General features: G+C 39.0%; 1 protein-coding gene across 3 annotated transcripts in view; it reads right to left on the bottom strand.

The window, feature by feature from the left end:
• Positions 1–23998, bottom strand: part of DCAF1 (DDB1 and CUL4 associated factor 1) — a 78361-nt gene that overhangs the window by 20475 nt on the left and 33888 nt on the right. For all 3 annotated transcript variants that reach the window (XM_070237553.1, XM_070237554.1, XM_070237552.1), the window contains exons 6-22: positions 23813–23950; positions 21770–22282; positions 21358–21459; positions 17557–17715; positions 16079–16258; positions 15393–15602; positions 14258–14427; positions 11397–11521; positions 8746–10009; positions 7958–8156; positions 6879–6961; positions 6239–6323; positions 3482–3715; positions 2817–2910; positions 2170–2274; positions 1931–2004; positions 1292–1393 (exon numbers count right to left, since the gene is read on the bottom strand). In XM_070237553.1, the coding sequence (XP_070093654.1) occupies positions 1292–1393; positions 1931–2004; positions 2170–2274; positions 2817–2910; positions 3482–3715; positions 6239–6323; positions 6879–6961; positions 7958–8156; positions 8746–10009; positions 11397–11521; positions 14258–14427; positions 15393–15602; positions 16079–16258; positions 17557–17715; positions 21358–21459; positions 21770–22282; positions 23813–23950 (3837 nt within the window). The remainder of the gene's footprint in view (positions 1–1291; positions 1394–1930; positions 2005–2169; positions 2275–2816; positions 2911–3481; positions 3716–6238; positions 6324–6878; positions 6962–7957; positions 8157–8745; positions 10010–11396; positions 11522–14257; positions 14428–15392; positions 15603–16078; positions 16259–17556; positions 17716–21357; positions 21460–21769; positions 22283–23812; positions 23951–23998) is intronic.

Here is a 23998-nt window from a genome sequence, read left to right as displayed (position 1 = left end):
CCATTTAGAGAACAAACTGCAGGTTCATAACCTGTAAAGTCCAACAGTGGAACACACATCTAAATCTCAAACTGGCAGAACAAAAGACCCTTGCTTTGTCAGTACTAAGTCTTGTCAGAGAAAAACATGATTCATTCAACCATAGTATTAGACTTGCATCCAAAAAAATACTTTTAAAATTACCATTTTCAAAATTTTTTGCTTTTAAAAACTCTTTTAAATCTTAAGTACAAGCTGTTTGGGAAGAATGCTAACAGAAAGCTATTCCATTAGCCCTAACCACTGAGCATGATTTACCAAAAAGCAGGGGAGGAATGAGGGTAGGAGCGATGGCAGAGCAAACAGAGGAAGGTGTGATTCCTCTTGTCCTATGGTCGCCCCGCCCATCACCCAGAGTTATCTCTGTGCCCTTAAGGAGGAGACAAAGCACCAAGACGAAGAAAAAATAGAAATGAACCCAAGATGTGGAAAAGACATTTCATCTGTTCTAATATCTGCAACAAGAAAGTAAAATGCTGGTCATTCATTTTCAACCTTATGTTACTCATCCAGCAATAAATATTTCTCAGATTAGACAAAAGAATCTGGCCTGGAGAGTGTGTGCTTGGAAAAAGAACGTGATATGAGCCCAGTAAACAGGAAAGATCTACTCAAACTCTTCAGAACTAATACTGACACACCACACAGGCAAGCACCTGGCATAACATGACCATAAATTAAAACCCCCTATGAAAAAGGAAGACCTAAGACTTTAAGAGACAGGATACTATCTATCCACATTTTACAAATGTTTACTCTTTCAAAAACATCAAAATATTCTCTTTACCTATAAGTTCCACTCTATTACTCTGAAAATAGACTATGCCATAAAGCTGAGAAAATGGAAACCAGGACTTTATAAAGGTTAAGCCATTTCTATGATCTATCTCAGCAGAGTGACTTCCATTTTGTATTGACATTGGGAGTATGGCAGCTGCTTAGGCTGAAAGCCAGACAGGGCACTGATGCTGAGGGTGAGCTCAAGGAAATATCTAAAAAATAATCAGAGATTGCTAAACTGCAAATTAATCTACAAATGGAACTCACAGGACCATCAGGTACTGGTTAAAGTTTACTAACAATAAAAATCTGCTTTCTTCTGAGTATCAGTGATCAAGGGCACATGACAGGCCTTCACAATATGTCAATAGGTAGCAAACGCTGATCTTAAAAACACCCTTTAGCAAAAAGCAGATGAGCATAAGCTCCATAAAGCATTGTTCAGCAGAAAGAAATCTCAAAGACCACTGACCTGGTCCTCCTCTTCATCCTCATCCTCTGCCAGACGCTGCCTGCCCACTTCATATAGCCTGCACACTGTATCCATGTTCAGAGCATCCATGCTGCCTTGGTTCTGAAACAGAACATCCAGTCCATAAGTAGCAGTTAGTTTTCAGAAGGCCCACATCCACACCTCAGCTCTTAGTGGCACCCATGTACCTTGACCCTATAACTATCAAAGCTTCAATACCCAAAATTCTTGAACTGACTCTGAAAATGTTACACGTAGGACACAGAGGGGGAAAGAAAAACAGGATGAGAAGTCTTGGGCAACGAGGGATATAGGCACAAGAGAGACCACCATCCTTGGAACAAACCTGTCTTGCTCTGGTGAGAGATCCAGACTCTTCTAAGAAAGGGATGATAGTGTGAGTCCAGAATAATAGGAGACAGGGCTCTCCATGCTGTTTTATATTGGGATTTTCTTATTATTTCTCTCCTACTGTATATCTCTCAAATCCCATCAAATGAGTAGGTTATCAATAATCTACCATCAGAAATGCATCAATTTTAGAACCCATCTTACATCAGACAAGATGTCTGTAGTATAACTTGAAAATGATCCTAAACATCAGAACAAAACAACAGGGTTTCTGCTAGCTCCCTTTACCTCAATGACAGCAAGATAGCAGTCTTTGGTGTCTGTACACAAGTCAAAGATGTTCCGTTTCACATCAATGGTTGCTGGAAAACAGAATATGACAAGACTCGGGATTGGACTATGGCTGTGACCTTACAACCAACTTTTCCTCTAAAGGAATTCAAAGTGACTGTTCACAAATATTTCCGTAACTCCTCTGCTTTTCAATAAAAAATTACCTTAAATAAGGTCTGCCCCTTCATGCTTACCTATAGGTTTGTAGTCAGTTGCATTAAATGTTCGGAAAGATGATCCAAAAGGGCTTTTCATCCTCTCTTCTATTAACTCATCTTCATCGTCTGGCTGCAACATAGCTGGTTGGGAAGGAAGGGGGGAAGTGAAATACTACTGGAATCACAAACATCCCCTATTCACAAGTGCAGAAAATGTTAATGGGCAATCAAGACTTCAGTGAGTCTATCCCCACTTCCCCGGCCCCCACCCCCGTACTAAATTCACTCTGCCTCTAGTTAGTTCCTTGCATATGCCAATGATTGTGATAGACAATGTCCTCAACCTCTCATCTAGCTCCCAACAAGTATTACAGCTGAAGGCTGACAACACTGCAAGACAACAATGAAAAGGTTTTTAAGTTCAAAATGATACACTTGGGAAATTACTGCATGAACTTTCTTTCTATACAAGATTTACTTGTTATCTTCAAAGCTAGTGGCCTTTTACCCTTAACATTATTTTCATCTTTTCTTTTGTCACCATTTGTACTATCATTTTATCTTTTACATTACAACTTTCCAATTCACATTTGAGAGATATGTCCAAAAAGGAAGTATCAAATTAAGTGAGGAGGGAGAAAAGGGAGAAAGAGAATGATGAAGAAAAATAAAAAGTTTATTACCTCCATACATCACTGTCCCTGTGTGGTTGAACACCACACGACACTGATCCAGAGCAGGAACTGTGTGTAAAAGATGGAAAGTGCGAAGGTCCCACTAGGAGAGGAGTGGTCAAGGAAAACTATTTTACAGAAAACTTCTTATCTAACATCATGGGGGAAATTCTGAAATAACACTTCTTTTCCCTTCTGCTAGATATTAATGCTTTAAAAGTGAATGAGATCAAGGTAAAACAAAAACGCATAGAATATATATTATTAAATATGTTTCTGAAAATCTTCTATGCTATCCTTATACACATAAAAGCTACACGAGCTCCCTTCCTCTCAACAGTAGCACTTTATTTTACTGTTATGTCTAGCAATTGAGTTTTATAGAGCAAAAGTAAAATCCTTCTGAAGAAAGATAAAAGTCAATTCACTATTCACGGAAGTGAGAGGGAGGAATCTGGTCACTCTTTCCAGTACAAAGAAAAGTGCTAGTGAAAGTCATCAGTAATTACCAACATCATCCAGAGTTCACTAACACTTCAAATCAAAGGAGAGACACCAGATTATTATCTGAGTGGATACTTTAACCTTTAGCCAGGTATTAATAGAAAGATCAATTATTTCTGCATGACAAACTAGATAACAAATGGAAAGTAAGTGACGGGTGTAAAGAATACAATCTCAGTATTAATGATGACCTCCAGCCCATTCGGATGGAAAACGCCACTGATGTTCATGTTGAACTTGTCAAACTTGTGGATGGCCTGTGCAGAGCGGACATCCCAGAGGACGCCATCGTTTAACACAAGATCATCTGTAGGATTAAACGTGGCACAGTTCCTCTTGTAGTTGTTGGCAAGATCTGGGTTAAACAGAGTCAACAGCTTGTTGCCAGTCTGAATATCATAAATCTTTAGAGAAGAAGGGGTGGGAAGAGAAAAATCAGACCAATCCATCCATTGACAAATTCAAAGAGATGTTTTGTAAAATATCTGTCCCGTGCTTTCCAAATCCCACCAAAATTACAAAAGCTCTCATATTATAAAATAACCGGAAAGTAGGAATACCACACCCATCCAACCAAAGCTGAAGTGTTTTAGTTCCCATTCAAAGTTTGAAAAGTCTCTTTCCCACAAGTAAGACAATGAGAAGTGAGACTGCAAAAGGGATAAGAAAACTCTCTTCTTCCTCTCCCCCTTTCAAGAAACAGAAAACGTTTCCAAGATTGAAACTGAGAAATTCTCCATGTGGATGAACCAACAATTACCCACAGAATACTCTTAAGGGTTAATTTTTGGAGACAGGCATCAATGAAATACCCTTTTCTCCTTAAAATCTCCTAATACACATATTTTAGCCCTACAATACTAAAAAGTTCCAAAGTCTACAATGTCCAACCCACGCAGAGACCAGATCTTTCCCATCAGCTTACAGACATGCTGTAATATTTCCAGTCTTTAAAAAAAATCCTCCTCTAATATAGGAACAAATAAGGAGACACCACAAGGAAACAATCAGACAAATCCAGATAATGGGACAAGACAACTAGCCTGGTGTCTTCAAAAGTCAATGTCATGAAAACTGGAGAAATGATTCTTGGCTTTAAAACATTAGTGAGACCTAATGACCAAATGCAATATGTGACTCTTGCCTGGATCCTGGTTCAAAAAAAAAAAACACTTGAAACTAAACACATCAGGAACAATTGGGAAAAGTGAGTATGGAATGGTTATTAGATGATATTTGGGAATTACTATAAGTTTTCTCAAATTTGATAATAGAGTGTGATTATGTGATAAAAAGTCCTTACGGTTAGGCTATACATGCTATAAGACTTAGGGACAAAATGTTATGACATTTGCAACTTACTTTCAAATGATTCAGAAAAATACACATTTACACAGAAAGAAAATATGGGAAAATATTAAATTGATGAATCTAGGTGGTAGGTATATGTACTATTCTTTCAACTCTTCTATATATTTTAACATTTCAAATGAAAAGTTCAGGAGAAACCCTCCCTTCATTACCCCATATCCACCCCCTCAACCTACTACCTCACTTCTCTGCTTTGTTTTTCAACAAAACACTTCAGAAGACAGCTATACACAGTTTCTCCACTTCTCTCCTTCTGTTCTCTTATGAACCCACTCTAATTAAATTTTTACCCAAGTGTATGGAACTAGCTCCTGACATGGTGAACAATGACCCCCACACTGTTAAATCAAAGGTCACCTCTCAATTCTCATCTTATGCACCTCATCAGCACTTTCTGACCCAGGTGACTGATCCTTTCTCAAAAGAGTCATTCCTTACCTTCTAGAGCACATCTTTTTCCTGGGGTCTCCTGCTGCCTTACTGGCTACTTGCTTTGGTCTCCTTCCCAAGTTCCCCCTCACTTGGCAACTTCTAAATATTGACACATGCCAGGACTCTGTCCCCACACTTCTTCCCTTCTCTAGCCTCGTTAATGATCTCATCCAGGTTCATGACTCTAAATACTATCAACATATAGACAATCCTATATTTGTGTTTCCCATCCAAGATCTCTCATTTGAACTCTCAATTTGTATACTCAATTGCCCATTCCCTATTTGAATGTCTAACAGAATCACAAACTTCATGTTTCCAAAACCCCAGGGCCCAGCCCTATCAGTTGTCATCACCTCCACCATGTCTACCTGGGCCTAGCTCCACTGCGGCTCTCACATGTGAGCTTGCAGAACACCCTCCTAACTGGAAAGCTTGCTCTTGCTTCTCTCACAGAAACCAGACTCACACTTCAGGAACTTTACATCCAGTCATGTGTCTTCTGCTCACCCTCCAGTGTCCTCATCTCACTCAGAGGTAAAGCCAAAGGTCCTAACAATAGCCTGCAAGATACTACATGGTATGGTCCCCAACACTGACCTCAGCTCTTACCCTCTCCTCTCCTTCCACCTCCCAAGTAAGAGCTTACCCCCTTGCCATTCTGCATTACAGCCACACTTCCTTCAAGATGCTGCTGAAACATTACCCAATCAGTGACAGTGACTGTCCTAAATAAAACAGAAGTATCCCATACCACCACCAAGCGCTTCCTACCTCTTACACTGTTTTCTTTTCCTCGGCAGCACTAATATATTTGCTTCTTTATTTACTATCTCCCCAAGGAGGCTCCATAAAGGCAGGGATTTTATTTCATCTAAAAGTTAGTATTTGAAAATATCTACTATGCTAGTGATAGCATTCTCAAATTGCAAGATTAAGTTTATGTTCAGTCCTTTTACATTTTTCCCATATAGCTTAGAACTACTTTATTACACTTCTAAATTCTAACTGTAAAGAATATCACTGAGTAATTTCTAGTTGCCCACAGGACTTAAGTCTTCACATTCAGTCCAGAAGATTTCAGTACAAACAAATGAGCACAAACCAGTCCATTAAGTACTTACGTGGGCAATGTCTCCTTTTGTGCCTATGACTCGATCCTGAGAGTGCTTACTGAACTCAACATAGTGATCTTCTGTGAAGGAATGCCTATGGACAAACAACAGAACTACTGATGATGGACCTTCAGGACATACCCATTCAAGTGACTGAAGATAAAGGTGATCCTCAGGCTCTTGCCCAACGACACTCGCCTGAAGATTCTCAGCTCCCAAAGAGGAAAAAATTGTACACTTAAGATTAAAAAGAAAATTCTCTCAACAGTTTATCCAAGCAGATCCAAAATAATTAATGGGAATTACCTGGCTAAAGAAATAGCTAACAGGGTGCGTGTGTCTTTGCAATATGGCCCTGCAAAGAGTGCAGCTGTCATATGTGAACAAGAGAAAATACAGATGTGCCATTTTGAATTAGTGAAGAGTCTGCTGTGTGATGAGAATACATATACCTGATAAGAATATCCAGGAATTAAGAAAGATAAAATCTTACTAAACATGAGCCACAGGTGAGGAAAAGATAAGTTAACAATAATTCACAGCATTCTTCTTTTCCCAAAAGTCTTCAAGTCTAAGCATCACATGAAGGGGAGTGTAAATCAGGTAAACTGTAAAACAGAGGGAGTAGGTTGTAAAAGTAGATACATACTTCATATCAAATACTGATTTCATTCCCCAAAGTGCAGACAGAGGCTGGCTCCAAGTAGCAGATGTCAGTAGCAAGGATCCATCCTAAAAGGAGACCCGAGATGGATAACCACATGTTTAAATAAATGCAGACATTGCTATTTGCCATTGGCATTTTAAAATAAAGCTTAAAAATATTGTTGGATTATAAAGAAAATAGGAAAACTACCAAGAACCAAGAAATGCTCAGAGGCTGCTAGGATTTAAGTACGTGCATCCGTGCTGTCCTAAAAAATAACTAAATTTAATCCTCCTGAACTAGGAACATAAAATACAATAGTTCCAAGGGTAAGGGGAAAAAAAAACCTGGAACGATGACAAAGATGATTCCTCATTTCTTAATATTTGGCCATATTCCTCAGTCTCCTTCATAGGAAATATCAGAAAACTGAAAGCATTTGTTAGACTTTCTGGCTAAGAACTCTTAAATGTTTTTCAAAGAGAAAGCCCAATAAAGGGTGAGCCTTCTTTACTCTAAAATCAAGAAAATTATCCATCATCTTAATAGTCCTGACTTTTAGAAATAGCAAAGGTGTCAATTCCATCCACAGAACAGTATTAATAAACTACAACTCACTGGAATCATATAATGCTTGTTTTCCTAAAAATTCACAGTACTTTGAGATTTCTTTCTGACATAGAAAGAAAACTTTTGTGGTCATAAGTGATAATCTCTGTTTCCAACTCAGGCAAATTTTTAAAAAATTGCAAATGTATATGTGTGTGTATGTATATATGTGTGTCTATATATATATATATCTCTAGGTCTTAGAACAGCAGATGGCAAACTTTCACATAAAGGGCCAAAGAGTAAATACTTTGGGCTTTGCGGGCCATATGGTCTGTGTTACAACTACTCAATTCTGCTGCTGTAGCACAGAAGCAACCGCAGACAACACATAAATGTACGAGAACAGCTGTGTTCAAATAAAATTTTATGTCCAAATACAGGCAACCAGCCAGCCAGCCCGCCCACAGGCCTATACTTCATCAACCCATCTGAGAAGAATGATTGAGAACAACCTAGGAAGGGACCCTTACCCTGGAAGGTTCAAGGTGTGTGATAGCCGAGTTGTGACAGTTATAGCTAGCCTCCTCCTGTCCACTAAACACATTATACAACTTCAACTGCCCAGTGCAGGTGCCAAGCATCAGGAATCGCTCCCGTGCTGAAAATGCACAGCAGGTGAAGCCACTCTCATCTTCATTGGCTTCCCGGAACACTGAAATAGGACGAAACCTAAGCAAAAATAAAAAAAGAGAACCAGAGACAAAGAACATGCAGGGAATCAGAAAAGAAAACTTTGCTAGAAGGGTGAAAGAAAAAACAGAGCATTTATGTTTCAAATGGGTTCTTACAAAATATCACAGTGACCTTCAGTGGTCATTTTCATTTTAAATGAGAAAAGGAGCTCCACTTCCAAATTTATACAACAACAATTCCCATGTTTAAAACTTGTGATCCCATAATCTTCATGTAAGATTTGTAAAGAATCAGAATAGGACACAACTTGGACCAGCACAGAAACAAGTTTGGGAACCCAGTTAGAGACAGCAGGTTGCATGGGTTCTAAAAAACACACTAATTTAACAAGAAAACAGAGTATCACATCAATATATTGCCGATGATCACACAAGCAATCTATAGTTGACAAAACGGGGTACAGTCACACCAACACTCATATATTCACACAAAGTGACACTCACTGGTATTTCAGGCCAAGAAATGGCTTTCTGAACTAATAAGTCTATGTTGATATTACCCAAGCACTTTGATTTAAATAGAAGAATCATTCCAATTCCCAGGGAGTGAGGTGGCCTCTCCTTACCTGCTAAAGATAAGGTGCCTATCAAAGCATCCGCCATCCACCCCTCCATACTTTGGAAATGATGCCCTGCGGTTTAGCCTTGAGGTAAAGTTTATTGGCGCTTGCCGCCTCTGTTTTGGCTCAGGACATTGGTGAGGAGTAAAGAGAGAGAAAGGTGGGCAGGTGGCAACTGGGTTCTTGCAGCGCGCATGCTGCTCTCTAAGATATTCTGTGATGATACTGTCCAGCGTAGGTGGGGAAGGAAGATGTCTGTCCAACTGCTTTTTTATGGCTGGGCTTTGGCTATAGGCGCCATGGTCCGACTTCTGCCGCAACACTCTGATTTTCCTGCCATTGCAAGGTGATGGCCTCTCTCTGATAAAACTGATCCTACCAATCAAAGGGGAGTTGCCTGCATAAGACGGGCCAGGCAGAGCTAGTGAACCCTGGGGGGGTCGTGGCTGAGGATGAGCAGTGGGAGCAGAAGGGGCAGCGGCACCCACAGCAGGATGGCTGCCCAGTCGAGTTGCAATGCCATTGGCGATGCGAGGGGTTCGGGGAAGAGAGACAGGAGAAGCAGCAGCAGTGACTGGGGTGAAGGCAGAAGAATGGGAGGCAGCAGTCATGGGTAGGTCAGCCTCTTTCGTCAGCACGGTTGCTGTCTCCCCAAGCCCTTTTGAAATGAGATGGTTTCGTATCAACAGAAGCAGCTCTTTCTCAGGGAAGGAGATCCTTGACTGGGCAACAACATCTGCTTTCTGTAGTCGTGCCAGGGACACATCAGTGCCAATGAGAAGTGGCTTTCCTGACACCCGTTCAATGAGCTCAGCGGCATACTTGCAGAACTTGACATGATCACTGCGCTTGTCCTGCAGCACAGGCTCCTTCATCAGCTGTTGGATCTGGCAGCTGCTGAAAAGGGGCAGTTTGCTGATGATCTGCCGGACAGTGCTACTGCGAGACAGGCCCACTAGGGCCTTGCAGGCCAGGGCCCGGATCTGGTCTGCATCTGTGATGGGCATCTTGATGGAGAGTAAGGATAGGAGCACCTTGATGCCATTGTTGGACTGGACCACATTCCACATCTTGGCCAGGGTGTGCTCGCTGCTTTTGGGAGTCTGAGGCAGCTTTCTCCGAGGAGTTCCAGAAATAAATTTGCCAATACTGGAAATTCGGTTATCTGGGCCACATACACAATTGATGATAATCTGAAGTGCTGACTTCTGAATTTCAGCATCATGGATAAAGAACTCACCCTCAGCCACTCCCAAAATAATGCTGATACCTATTGGGGAAAAAAAATATTATATTATTCCTCATAAAACTAATGGCCAACTTCAACAGTTGTTCCAGAGTCAAAATTTAGAATTCTATTCATTTTGTTCCACTTGAAAAAAATACCACACTTTTGGTAAAACTACAGTCATGCACCGCATAACAACGTTTCAGTCAACAACAGACCACATATACAACGGTGGTCCCATAAGGTTAGTACCCTAAAGCCTAGGTGTACGGTGGGCTATAGCATCTAGGTTTGTGTAAGTACACTCTATGATGTTCAAAGAAAGACAAAATCACCTAACGACGCATTTCTCAGAACATATCCTCACCCTTAAGCAAGGCATGACTGTACAAGGAATTGTTTTTATAAAATACAGTCAGTTCTACAACAATGTATCTTTATGATGCAATACCTCATATGAAGTTGTTAAATAGGGGAATGATGTCAATATTATGTGGAAGTCACCAAGGTTTCGTGTGCAATTTTTCCTAGGTAAGGAACAAGCAAAAATACTGGGAATAAATTAAAACCTTCAGCAAGAAAGGAAAAAGCCCTCAGCCTGGCTGCTACAGTGGCAGCAGTAACCTTTCTGCTATACATGAAGTACGTTAAAAACAAGTGGCTATGCCTTGGACTTTCTCCCCAGAGTGGTGCACCCCAGGACCCACAGCCAGTCACACTACTTTCCACGTTCGCCTTAGCAGCAGCCCTCATCAGCCCTGCTCTTAATAAAATATATTTTCAAGCAAAGTCTATCATCCTTTTGTTTTTCTGTATGATAGCTTCTATTCGTTCTGAGCTGCTTGCCAAATAAGATTTTTTTAGAGCCCAGATTACCAAGTTGCGTGAGTTGTTTACTGTCTGTCCCAGTCCATTTTTCCTATAAATCCTATTTTTAACACAAGACCCTGCAGAGTACAAGGTTTTCAGGAATGCACATGTGCCATTATAGTAGAAATACCTGTACCACTCAGAAAACCTGAGTTTACTAACATGTCTCCCTTATGGGAAACTGCATGGCATGACTTAGAAGGGACAGACAAGGTACTCCCTTCTGCTATCTTCTATTCTAATATCGCAAAATTAGGTAAGTTACCATGACCAGAATAGCAAAGGAAAACAAATTCAGACCAAGCAATAACAAAAATAGCAAGGCACAGGGGCTGGCCCCGTGGCCGAGTGGTTAAGTTCGCACGCTCCGCTGCAGGCGGCCCAGTGTTTCGTCGGTTCGAATCCTGGGCGCGGACATGGCACTGCTCGTCAGACCACGCTGAGGCAGCGTCCCACATGCCACAACTAGAAGGACCCACAACGAAGAATATACAACTATGTACTGGGGGGCTTTGGGGAGAAAAAGGAAAAAAAAAAAAAATAGCAAGGCACAACCTACCTACAGTGGAGACAGTGGAGCCAGCCTCATCCAGCACATCCACTGATTCTGCCAACTGGAGCTGGATTTTTGGCACAACAGTAAGAATAGCCAGGACATCCAGAGCAAAGCGCACAGTGTCATTCCTGGACAGGAAGAAGAATTAGTCATAAAGAAACTAGGATAAAACCACAAAAAACAACAGTTAAAGAGAGAGAGAGATACAATGGATCAGAACACCACTACCTGTGTGGCTCTGTCCCTATCCATGGATGGCATCAAGAGGATTTGTAAGTCACCATGACATTACTTTCAAAATACGTGGGAATGGAATTTTCACCTATCAAACTGCTAAGATTAAAAACAAAGGATAATCCTCAATGCTGGTAAGGATGTATAGAGAGGAATGCTCTCAAACTTTTGGTGGGGGTGGAAACTAGGATACTTTTTTTAGAAAACAATCTGGAAACATGAAACAAGATTCTTAAAATGTTCATAACCTTTGGCCTGGAAATTTCACCTCTAGGAATCTGCCCTAAGGAAATAATCAGAAGTATAAACAAGTATTTATGTATTAAGATGCCCATTATCACTTCGTTTAAAATAGCAAAAGAAGTAAAAAATCTACAGAGACAACAGAAATACACGTGTTAAGTTATTGTACACTCATATGATCAACTATTCTGCAGCTACTGACAATTGTTTTCAAAGAACTCTAAAGGATGTGGGAAAAAGACTCAAAACATAACATTAATGAAATAGAAAAAGTAAGATATAAAATTTAAAATCTGACAATACCAAGTATTGGCAAGAAGGTAGAGAAATGAAAACTCCCATATACTGCTGGTGGGAGAAGAAAACGGTATGGTCATTTTCCAAGCAATTCAGCAATATCCAATAAAGAAGAAATGCAAACCCTCTACAACCCAGGTTGTACATATCATACCCTCAAGACAGACTCCAAAAGGAAGTTCATGGTGCCATTCATTTGATAGCAAAAATAAAACACAAAACCACCACCAAACATCTATCAATAGGAGAATAAACTATAGTATAAAAACATAATGGTTCAAATAAATATCAACACACATACATCTCAAGAATATAAGGGTGAAAAAAGTCGCAAAAAAAATGCATATAAGATAATATTTATATAACTTAAAAACATACAAAAGACTATTATATTATTGTTTATGTACACACACAAATGTTGGAGTAGAAAAACATGAAGGAAAAAATGCACTCCAAATTCAGAAGATTAGTCAGTCTAGAGAGGCAGAAAAAGGAAAGGAACTGAGAAAGAAGCAAATACAGCAAGATGCCAACTCTGGGTATGTAGTAGTAGTCATATTATTCTCTGTACCTTTCTGTATTTTGAAATATTTCATAAAAAAGATGAATTTGATTAAATACTATAATCTCAATCATGTAACTTACATCCACTGTGGGGAAAAAACTGGGAAGAAACTAACAATAGTTACAAGTAATTTTCCTCTCTCTTTATAAGGTTCTGTATCTCCTAAGCAGAAACAAATATTTTATTTTTATAAATAAACTTTTAAAGAACATATTCCAAACATACTTATATTTTCTTAATAATCCAAACACGGATGTACCTGTCTGAAAAATGTATCTAACCTTCCTAGTTATCTTCTGAGTTTCCATCATCTGATAAGCAAAGTTCGCCAAGTAGACAAAATATCCTTTCAATACTCTAGAAGAGTGGTTCTCAAAGTGTGGTTAGGGAACCCCTGTGTCTCTCTGAGACCTTTTCAGAGGTTCTGTGATGTAAAAGCTATTTTCATAACAACACTAAGATATTCTTCGCCTTTCTCACTCTCATTCTCTCATGAGTGTATAGTGGAGCTTTCCAGAGGCTGTCATGTGTGATGTCACAAAAGACTGAATACAGAAGCAGATATGAGATATTAAAGCTGGATGCTTTAAAAACTTGCTGAAATCATCTAGTTTTATTTTGGAAATTCTTCATAAAGAATGTTAGCATGCAATGGGTTCATATTATTTTTAAATAAATTCATAAATATTTTTATATTTCTAAGTTTTAATTTTCAATATGGTAAATATCAGTAAATGTTTATAACACAAAAACAAAGCTCTTTGGGGTTCTCAATAATTTTTAACACAGTAAAGTGGTCCTAAGACCAAAAAGCTTGAGAATGGCTGCTCCAAAAGTATCCCCCTAGATTGAATATCCTGGGATTTAGCAAACAAGCTACATGCACCCTAAATAAGCCCCTCCTGTCCTTATGGCAATGGGTGGACAGAGAAAGAAGGTCAAGAACCACTGTACACAAACTTTAATACTATCTTCTCTTTAGATTCCATCTCTTCCAAAATAGTTTTAATTCTTTTTACATCATCCTCACATAGAACCCACTCAACCTCCTGATTCTATCAGTTGTTCTTTTCTGAGCCTCATCCTGCTCTACTCTGCTTTTAACTGAACTGTGAAAATCACAGGGCAAAAAATATAGCTTTATATGAAGGTACGATAAGCATTATATATGGTGGCCAAGCAGTAGAGAGACATTTAAAGTCTAAGTATGAAAGAATACTCTACTCCAGTCTTGAGACAGGACTTCAACCCCATCTCTGCAGCTGTAGCCACGTAAATTATATAACTTCTCTAAGAGTACAGATGTTGATCCCTGCCTATTGTGTATTTATAGTCACCAGACCATAAACATAAACAAATACTCTGTGAATTAAAAGTGCTATCATGCTTAATTTAGTTTCTCAGATTCAAGCCCAAAATTTCACCTCAGTTCAACAAACGTTTAAGTGTACTCTATGTACAAACCAACATCAACTTTAGCAAAAAGCAGAATCTAACTTCATTTGAAACTTCCCTCTGGTCCCACCTTGCATAGTAGGTCTTCCAATTGCAGGCAATTGAAATAAGCTGCAATAAGAGTTGGACACAAGAAAGTTTGAGGAAGACTTCAGCTGGTTCCCAGTATAGCTGTGCTGGGCCATATTCTATCAAAAACTCCATCATTTCCACAATCTGTTCATGAGTATACGAACATGCCTATAAGGAAAAACATGTATTATTAAAGAACTCTACCACCTGCCTGCTACCTTCTCCTGTATAGCTCAATGGCCAATAGGTTTTAATAATAAAGCTAAGTAATAATAGCTTTCAAATTCCACAATTTTTTTCACATTAGCCCACATGTGAAAAAATGAATATATGCTTAATCTTTTATTTATAACTAGACCCACAATACATTTTGCCCAAAAAGGTAACAAAATGTTCAATGTGTTGGTGCATATACCTCACAGCTTAAGAAGAGAAAGCAGCAGCATGTAAAATAATTGGTTCCTTTTCAATTTGTGATTTTTAAAACATGCGGAGCCAGCCCTGATGGCCTAGTGGTTAAAGTTTGATGCGCTCCTCTTTTGCGGCCCAGGTTTGGTTCCCGGGCATGGAACCATACCACTAGTCTGTCAGTAGCCATGCTGTGGCAGCAGTTCACACAGAAGAACTTACAACTAGAATATACAACTAGGTACTAGGGCTCTGGAGTGGGAAAAAAAAAAGAGAGAGAGAAAGGAAAATTGGCACCAAATGTTAGCTCAGGACAAATCTTTCCTAGGGGGGAAAAAATGCAGATACTAATCTTCATCCCAAACCATACTGACTTAAGTTCAAAAATGAGAGAGAAGTGGAGTTTTAGACATACCCTTTTAGAAAAGAAATTCTACACAGAGGGTAGGATATCTAGTATTTTTCATAAAAGAAAGCCTTTTGCATACACTTCAGGTCATCTTTTACTTCTAGTATCCCAGGGAAGTAGCAACTTACAACTGGGAATAAAATAAGCTCTTGAAATTCACCTGTTACACCCATTTTTAAGCATTCTGCCTCCACACAGGGCAAGTATAATCCAACAATGTACATCTCACATAGACTCCACTGATCTGAATGTGTCAGGCCCGAGATTGCTATAAAGAGTATTAACAACTTTCCCTTTTAAGAGAAAGCCCTCTCACCTTGTACGGGGGTTGAGGATGGACAAGAATGCCTCCCTCAGTCCTCTGAAGTGACTGCTTCACTTGTTCCAATTTAATGGCCAGGTGAGCCTCAAAGTACTTGCGCAGGGCCATGCAGGTATGCTTCCCAGTTTGTCGGCTAGCAAATATTTCATCATCACTCAGAAGTGCACCCTGATCTTCTAAATTTAGAATCTCCAAAGTACTGATCTATTAAGAAAGCAGCAAAAGAATGGAGCAAAAGGGGTTGGGGGGAAACATACAAGAACAGAAAATTAAGAGGAGGAAAAAGATTTCAGTAAACTTTTATGCTCAACAAGACTGACAAACATCAAAGTACATCTGTCTATACAACATGATAAGAGCAGCCATATGAAAGCAAATTGAAAATGCATATTGAAGAAGTACAGAGCTTTCAATCATGTTGTAATCCATACAGGCAGAAATCCATTGCTCTTAGAAAGATCAAGATTATTGACAGCAATTCCCCCTGTAAGATTACTTTATTCAAGGCATGTCTACAATGGCAGAGTCCCCTAACTACCTAAGAGAAAGAGAAACTTGTGAATGAAGGGGAAAAAGACATTTCATGCACGAAGAATGACAGCCAAATTCCTCCAGTCAGAAGCAGCCAAGACAAGCAGGACCCCCACTCCTTGCAAAGAGAAGCCACTGAAGAACCTTACCAAGTTCACCAGACGACGAAGACCATCATAGCGGTCAAAGAGCTCCAACACGGCCCGAAAGGAGAAGCAGATTGAGAAAAACATGGTAGCATGGCAGCAGCCTGAGGCATGAGAACATTCCATTAACCACAGGGTATAGTTCACCACATCAGACAGAACATTGTGGGGATGCATGCAAACCTGCAAAAAATAAAAATACAACAAAGTTTTTAAAAATTGGGAGTAAAAGAACCTTTGAAAGGGATGAAAAAACTCACCAGCAAAGATAAAGATTTTTGCAGAATACAACAATCATTCCTGGTCAAGTCAATCTGAGTTTAAAGCTTAAGTTACAAATGAAATTTTGCAACAATCCATTTCAAATCTGAAAACAACCTAAACTTATATAACTATTTAAATTTGACCTACACTTAGTGAGTGCCAAATTTTGCAAATGTTTCCATCTTTTAATGCTCACAATGCTCTGTTACATAGGTATTAGGATTCCTACAGACAAGAAAGAGGCTCAGAGAGGTAAGGGACTTCTCCAAGGTGATAAAAATGCCTGAGCAATCTGATACTAAAGTCTACAAGTTTAGTATCCATTCGCTCTCTGATTCATTCATGCATATTTTGATGCTTCCTATGAGTCAGACAACGAATTCCAAAACATTCCCCAGGTTTGCCTGGTACCTTTTCCTCTATCTTAGCCATAACTGATTTTGTATATATGCACACAGATTAGGTTACTATTCTCAAAAAACTACATATCCCTGCATAATGTTGATCTCAAAGAGAAAAAAAATTAAAACATTATCTTATTAATAAATATGCAAAGATGAATAAAGACATAGCCCAAAAAGAATTTACCAACTTCACTCTACCAGAAAAGCCACATTACACAGAATATTACAAAAATGTTCCAGGGAAAGAAATGACAAGAGCTTTCCTATGGGTTTCTGGGTATCCATTACTTTCCAAACATACAACCCATCTAAGCCTTTTTTAAATCACTAAATAAAAGCATCTTAACTTGTAAAAGAGAAGAACTAGACAGGGAACCTCTGAAGCCCTGAGAACAACTGGAATGATTTTACTATCTCCACCACAAACTATTTGTTAACATACACAAAGCATCATCTGTTGTTTTTGTAACAGATTGACTAAAAAAATGCAAACTATAACTCCACTGAGGGACATTTGAAAAAAGCCTGAAGACTAATCCTAATGCAACCGAAATGGCAAAAACTAAACAAAGCTCCCAGACCCCAATCCACCTTTTTTTTTTTTTCATAAAGCCAGGAAGAAAAAACACCTTTCCTAAACAATTTTAAATTTTTAAAATACTTTGTGAAGACCAGACATTCATGCTGCTTGCTTCTTCCAACAAAATTTACTCCAACTATTCATTTTTTCTTATCCAAAAGTCATCCTGTGAATGTGCTAGACCATGCCTCCACCCAATCCCATTACCATATACCTGAATGAAACGGACTTACTCTTTCCATGGCATCCTGGTTGTAGGACAGGTAATACAAGCACATGGATACACCAGTTGCAGCCATGGAAGGACGAGGAATTTCCAGTAATTTCTGTACTCCACCATGTGCAACAAATTCTGTGGCAAACTTGTTATGAAGCAGGAGAGATGCTAGGTGCTAAACAAAGAGGACACATGTTACTGTGGAATAATCTAGAATAATCACACAATCTCTTCACAAAATATTAAACTGGCTAAATACAAGGAATCCTCTGAAGTAGAAAACAGCTCCCTCATTACAGAATTAAAACCAATACTGCTTAAAGGAAACAAAAAAAAAACTAAGATTCCATAACATTCCCTTCCAACACAAAAGGTTTTCATGAAGGTGAAAAACAAGAAATGAAAAATACTGCTATACATAATGACATTATCCTACAACCATTTTTTTATTACATAGCTTCCCTAAAAGATTTTTGTTAAACTTCCCATTTTATTCCTTTTAACATAATCAGCTCTATGTTCTAGCTTTGGCTCAGCCACTAACTCATCATATAATAAACTCTCAAATTTTGGGGCCAGCCCCAGTGGCCTAGTGGTTAAGTTCAGTATGCTACGCTTCAGCAGCCCAGGTTCAGCTCCCAGGCGTGGACCTACACCGCTCTGTTAGTGGCTATGCTGTGCTGGGTGCCCACATACTACAAAATAGAGGAAGATTAGCACAGATCTCAAATTTTGCCTTCTTTTAAAGTGATCCTCAATATACCCCCAAAGAACAATCTTCAGCAAATTATCAAAACCAGTAAATTTTTAGAACTAATCAAAATACGCTTTAAATAGATCTTTAAAAGTTTGTTATCTTTTAAGTTTTGTTAACTTCCTGTTCAATTCCCACTAGCCCCTCTGGGTGGATCCTATCTCCTGGGCAATTTTAAAGGCAGGGAGTGCAATGCAAGCAGCAGGCTGCTGGATGACTCTGAACCCAAGCCAATGTGGACAGGGCCTTGAGAGAGCTAGAGCTCCCCCTCCTGTTTCTCATGGCAAGGTGTCTTCCAGCTGATGACGCAGGCACAAGGTAGAGACAATACAACACAGATTTACAATTACAGTAGTCTCCCCTCATCAGCGGTTTTGCTTTTCAGGGCTTCAGTTACTCACAGGCAACCAAGGTCTGAAAATATTAAGTGGAAAATTCCAGAAATAAACAATTCATAAGTTTTAAATTGCACACCATTCTGAGTAGCATGATGAAATCTTGGGCCATCCTGCTCTACCCCGCCCAGGACATGAACCATCCTTTGTCCAGCATATTCACATTGTATACGCTGCCCTCCCATTAGTCTCATTTAGCAGACATCTTGGTTATCAGATTGACTGTCATGGTATCACAGTGCTTGTGTTCAAGTAACCCTTGTTTTATGTAATAATGGCCCCAAAATGCAGGTGTAGTGATGCTGGCAATTCAGATATGCCAAAGAGAAGCCATAAAGTGCTTCCTTTAAGTGAAAAGATGAAAGTTCCTGACTTAGGGAAAAAAAATCATATGCTGAGGTTGCTAAGATCTACAGTACCTTTTATTACAGTATGCTGTTATAATTGTTCTATTTTATTATTAGTTACTTTTGTTAATCTCTTACTGTGCCTAATTTATAAATTAAACTTTATCATAGGTATGTACGTATAGGAAAAAACATAGTATATGTAGGGTTTGGTATTATCTGCACTTCAGGTATCCACTGGGATCTTGGAACATACCCCCCACAGATAAGGGGAGACTACTGTACATGATTTGATACCTGTGTGGATCTCACCAAAATCAATGGCAAAAACAATAGGCATGTACCCTCTTCAGAAGTTCTCCCAACACCCAGACTCAGACTAATGCTTATAATTCAAATCCTTTCCTTCTTTATTCTATTTTTTCTCTGTTACACAAGCCTCTACCACACTCCCACCCAGTCCTTCCTCCAAAAACAGCTAACCCATATATGGTCCCCCTCTAACACTTATGCCACTGCATATGGTTTTTCTCACAACGTACTACCACAAAGTGGCAGTTCCACTGTCCAGATAGGTAGGTGGGGAACCAGAGACCAAGCAGGCTCAACCTCTACTGAGAACCTTAATTCCATTTGGCCCAACCCAGACTAGAACCTGGCTCACCTCACTCATGTGAACACAGATTCCATTTTCTCTTTACATTGTATCTCAATATAAGGCCTAATTCTTCAATTTATTATTTTAACCCATTTTGTTACTACTAACTTCAACAGCTGTCCCTTCTCCTACACAACTCAGTCTTTTATTTAATAAAACAGTACACATAACTTTCTACATTTTTATTCCCCATAAAAAGGATCTCTTTTGTGATTTTCCCCTGTTCATTCCTATTTTCTTTAATCCTCTATATGACTTTGCAATGAAACAGTTGAATAATAATAAACATTATTATTCCTCATACAAAAACCTACAGAAAGAGTAACTGCCCAAATCTCTTCTTCCACTATATCCTGTGCAGGACTAGATGCTGCATCTTTCTGAAAGCAATACGTTTGGGCCACTAGAGACAACTTTGACCTCCAGCTTTGTCCCATGTTCAAAGCATAATCATGAGTTTTCACATACACACACAAAAAAACGTATCCCACACATAGGGACATGTTACTCCAATATATGTCTGACCTCCTCCAAATTCAAAATTTCTGGAGTCTGAAAGGCAAATTTCCTCATTTCTATTTCATTTTAACATACTCTGGAACTATGCTGTCCAGTGCAGTAGTCATTGGTCACATATGGCTAAATAAACTAAAATTAAGTTAAAAATTTGGTGCCTCTGTGGCACTGGCTACATTTTAAGTGCTCACATATGGCTAGGAGCCACTGTGTTGAACAGCACAGACACAGAACACTTCCATTATCACAGAAAGTTCTATTGGACAGCATAGCTCTTGAATACAAAAAAGGAAGTTGTGATTTTAAAGACCCAGAGAGAGCATCATCTCTATTCAGAAGTCCCTTCTGGAAACTCAGCAAGAATAGACTACTTCTTCCTTTGTGTCACACTTTTTTCACAAAACATCTGTAATATCTAAAAGAAATCATAGGTTTACATGCCTGTCTTTCTTAACCAAACCATAAAGAGCAGAGACCTGATTTATTTGTTTAATATTGTAAACATCACAGAATGGTACTTTATTCATTAGTTACCTTTTGGGTAGAACTGTAAGACACCTACAATGTTATTCATTCAACTTATCTCTCTCCACTCAGATTATCCTAATTACGATCGATAGGTATGGATTTGGTGGGCTAGACTTAACAGCTCTCCTGTATTTAGCCACTTTGCAACCTAGGAAATCAATTACCTTTACTGAATTTGGGTCTCCCTCTGTTTCTTCACTTATTTTCTGGTTTATATTTTGTTTGTCCTAGATAGTCTACCATCATACGATATACCTATAGTCAAAAATTTAGAAAAAGTGTCGGCTGACACAGGGAATATCTAAATGGCAGTATGACATAAAGTACTACACACAGTTTTCCATTCCTATTCAGTAACAATAACTGAGGCCACTCCTAGGTCTAGAACCAATTTCTACCTTAACATTCAACCCTTAAGGGCTGACCCCGAATTTATGTGGAGGCACCTGGTAAGCCTCATCTCTTCTATCTACATAAGAATTTTTTATTTCACTATTTTGACACATCTGGCAAGAGAAAGTCCTGAGCAATAAAACCCAGAGATGCTATATACTAAAGCACATAGGCACATCCACCTCAATAAAATACTCAAGTGACCTAATATTTTTAAGAACTTTACCTTTAGTGCCTCAAACGTAAGCAGGACATCATTAGTCTGTTTCAGGTCAATATAGAACATCATCAACTCCCGTGATCCAAGCTGCATGAATATGGGAAGTAACTGAAATGAAAACCAAAACCAAGTCTTAACCTTTGGCTTTACTTTCACATATTTCCTATTCCATTATGAGGAGAGAACAGTAAAGAAATGGAGTGCCTCTTCCCCTCTCCTTTATGAAGATAAATACACAAACACACTTTGATCAAACAGGCCTTATCAGAAGTGACCTGCATAAGACTTTAACAGTTTGGAGCAAAGACATTTCTGTCAGAGTAAAAACACATCAATGTATAAAATGTTACCATAAAATACCTCAGAAATAAATACAGTAGTCTTAAAGAATGAACAGTAATCTTCCAAATAAGCTTACCTCCTGATATTCTCCTAAGGGAGTCAAATACTGGAGAATAAGTCGCTGCTCAATAGCAGGAGTCATAGGATAAAGGGTATAATTGGTGCCAATCACCCAAGGGGACATTTCTGACCAGCTGCTATTAGACAGCTCCACAAACATGCGATCTGGATCAGATGATGAAAAGCCCAACTTTTGCTTGGCTTTCCTAAAGCTCTCTCTGTCACCCTGTTTGGCCAACTTATTTTTCCTCAATCCTCCTTCCTCAGGTTTGGTTGCTGAGTTCACTCTGCTACTGGTCTTGTGGCCTGAATCAAGATGAAAGGAGATCTCCATGTCTCCAGAGGCTTCCTCTTGTTCACCATCCACTACATCTACAGCCATGTCGCCATAGTCCATATCCACAGCTTCTTCATCCAGAGGCAAAAGGGGTTCAGAGGAGAGCTTTCGTGGGCTGGGACGCTTGTTTTCTTGCCGCAGAGCCACTTCCTGAAGCTGTAGCTCCCTCAGTCTTCGCAGTACTATTGCCACCTATCAACAGATATTGGAATAAAAGGGGTTGTCTTAGTGTCTGCATCATAATTTAAATGATTCTTAATAAATAATTCTGATTTCCACTTAAGGAGAACTGGATACACAATTATCCCAATGCCTGGTGAAAGTAAAGATTTGATAAATACTTTGACTTGATTCCTACAGATTGATGAAATAAGCAATGGCTAAAAGTATCATTCCCCATGAAATTTACCAAAGAACCCAAAACCAGAAGATTTGCACATAAAACACATCATTCACAATTGATCTGTTTGCATTAAACTGGGGAGGACCATCATACCTAGAGAGGCGGACACTAGAGATATTCATGATATTTTAAAATCATCTTTGAAAATCGAGCATGAAAGTTTCTCAAACTTGAATATGTTGTAAGTTGTATTCTGTTAGATACCGTCATCTATGTTACATGTAATTACATAATCTATTTTTCAAGTTCACTATTTATTTTTTACTTTTAAAGTACTTATTTTTTGGGCCAACACTAAAATGTAGTATTATGCTTAGTTTTAAAGAGAGGTTATGTCTACAATTTACTTTGAACTGCATTAAAGAAAAAGAATGGTGAATGTACAGAAGGAAGGGTGGATGGATGGATGGATCTGTAATAAAATAAGTATAATAAAATGTTCACAACCAATTTAAGTGGTGTGTATACAGCTCTTCACTGTAAAATTCTTTCCCTTTTGCTCTATGTTTGAAAATTTTCATAATCCAAATGTTGAGAAGGGAAAGGGAATGGTACTATTCTACATCTAGTATAAATTATCATGATCCTTGACAAGATGAAAAAGAGCTATTTTCATGCTAAAAAAGAAAAAAAAGTAGGGGCCGGCCAGGTGGCATAGTGGTTGAGTTTGCATTCTCTGCTTCAGCAGCCCAAGGTTCACAGGTTCAGATCCTGGGCACAGACCTACACACTGCTCATCAAGCCTGGTGTGGCAGTGTCCCACACACAAGAGAGAGGAAGACGGGCACAGATGTTAGTTCAGCAATAATCTTCCTCAAGAAAAGAGGAAGACTGGCAACAGATGTTTGCTCAAGGCCAATCTTCCTCACCAAAAGAAAAAAAAAGAAAAAGTAAAATCAAAACTCTTACAACCGTGGCTGGCCCTGTGGCCGAGTGTTAAGTTTGCCTGCTCTGCTTCAGCGGCCCAGGGTTTTGCCAGTTCAGATCCTGGGTGTGGACCTAGCAGCGCTCATCAACCCATGCTGAGGCGGCATCCCACATAGCAGAACCAGAAGAACCTAGAACTAGAATATACAACTATGTACTGGGGGGCTTTGGGGAAGAACAGGAAAAAAAAAAAGATTAGCAACAGATGTTAGCTCAGGTGCCAATCTTTAAAAAAAAAACAACTCTTATGAAAAATAATCTTGATATGTTGAAATTATAGCTACAATCTAGTACAAAGTAATAAGATCTACCTATTTGAGTTCAGGTAGCAAGAAAGAACTTGTAAATACTCTCCCATCTTATGAAAAACTTCATTGTAACATGGTCCTTACCAGCTGTGAATTTTCATCCCGGTAGTTGGCAGCAATGTCTTGATTTTCCATAGCACCTCCTAATAGTCCAGTAGAATATGTTCTCAGTGGCTGATCAGCCTCTCTGGCCCATTTGAACAGATTCTCAACAATTCCTTCCTATATTAAAGGAAATGAAATAGCACAATTCAAAAGAAACCCATTTTC

Source organism: Equus caballus, chromosome 16 (assembly GCF_041296265.1).
Source record: "Equus caballus isolate H_3958 breed thoroughbred chromosome 16, TB-T2T, whole genome shotgun sequence".
Classification (NCBI taxonomy): Eukaryota; Metazoa; Chordata; class Mammalia; order Perissodactyla; family Equidae; genus Equus; species Equus caballus.
Note: the sequence above shows the minus strand (reverse complement) of the source record. Positions and strands in the feature narration are given on the sequence as shown.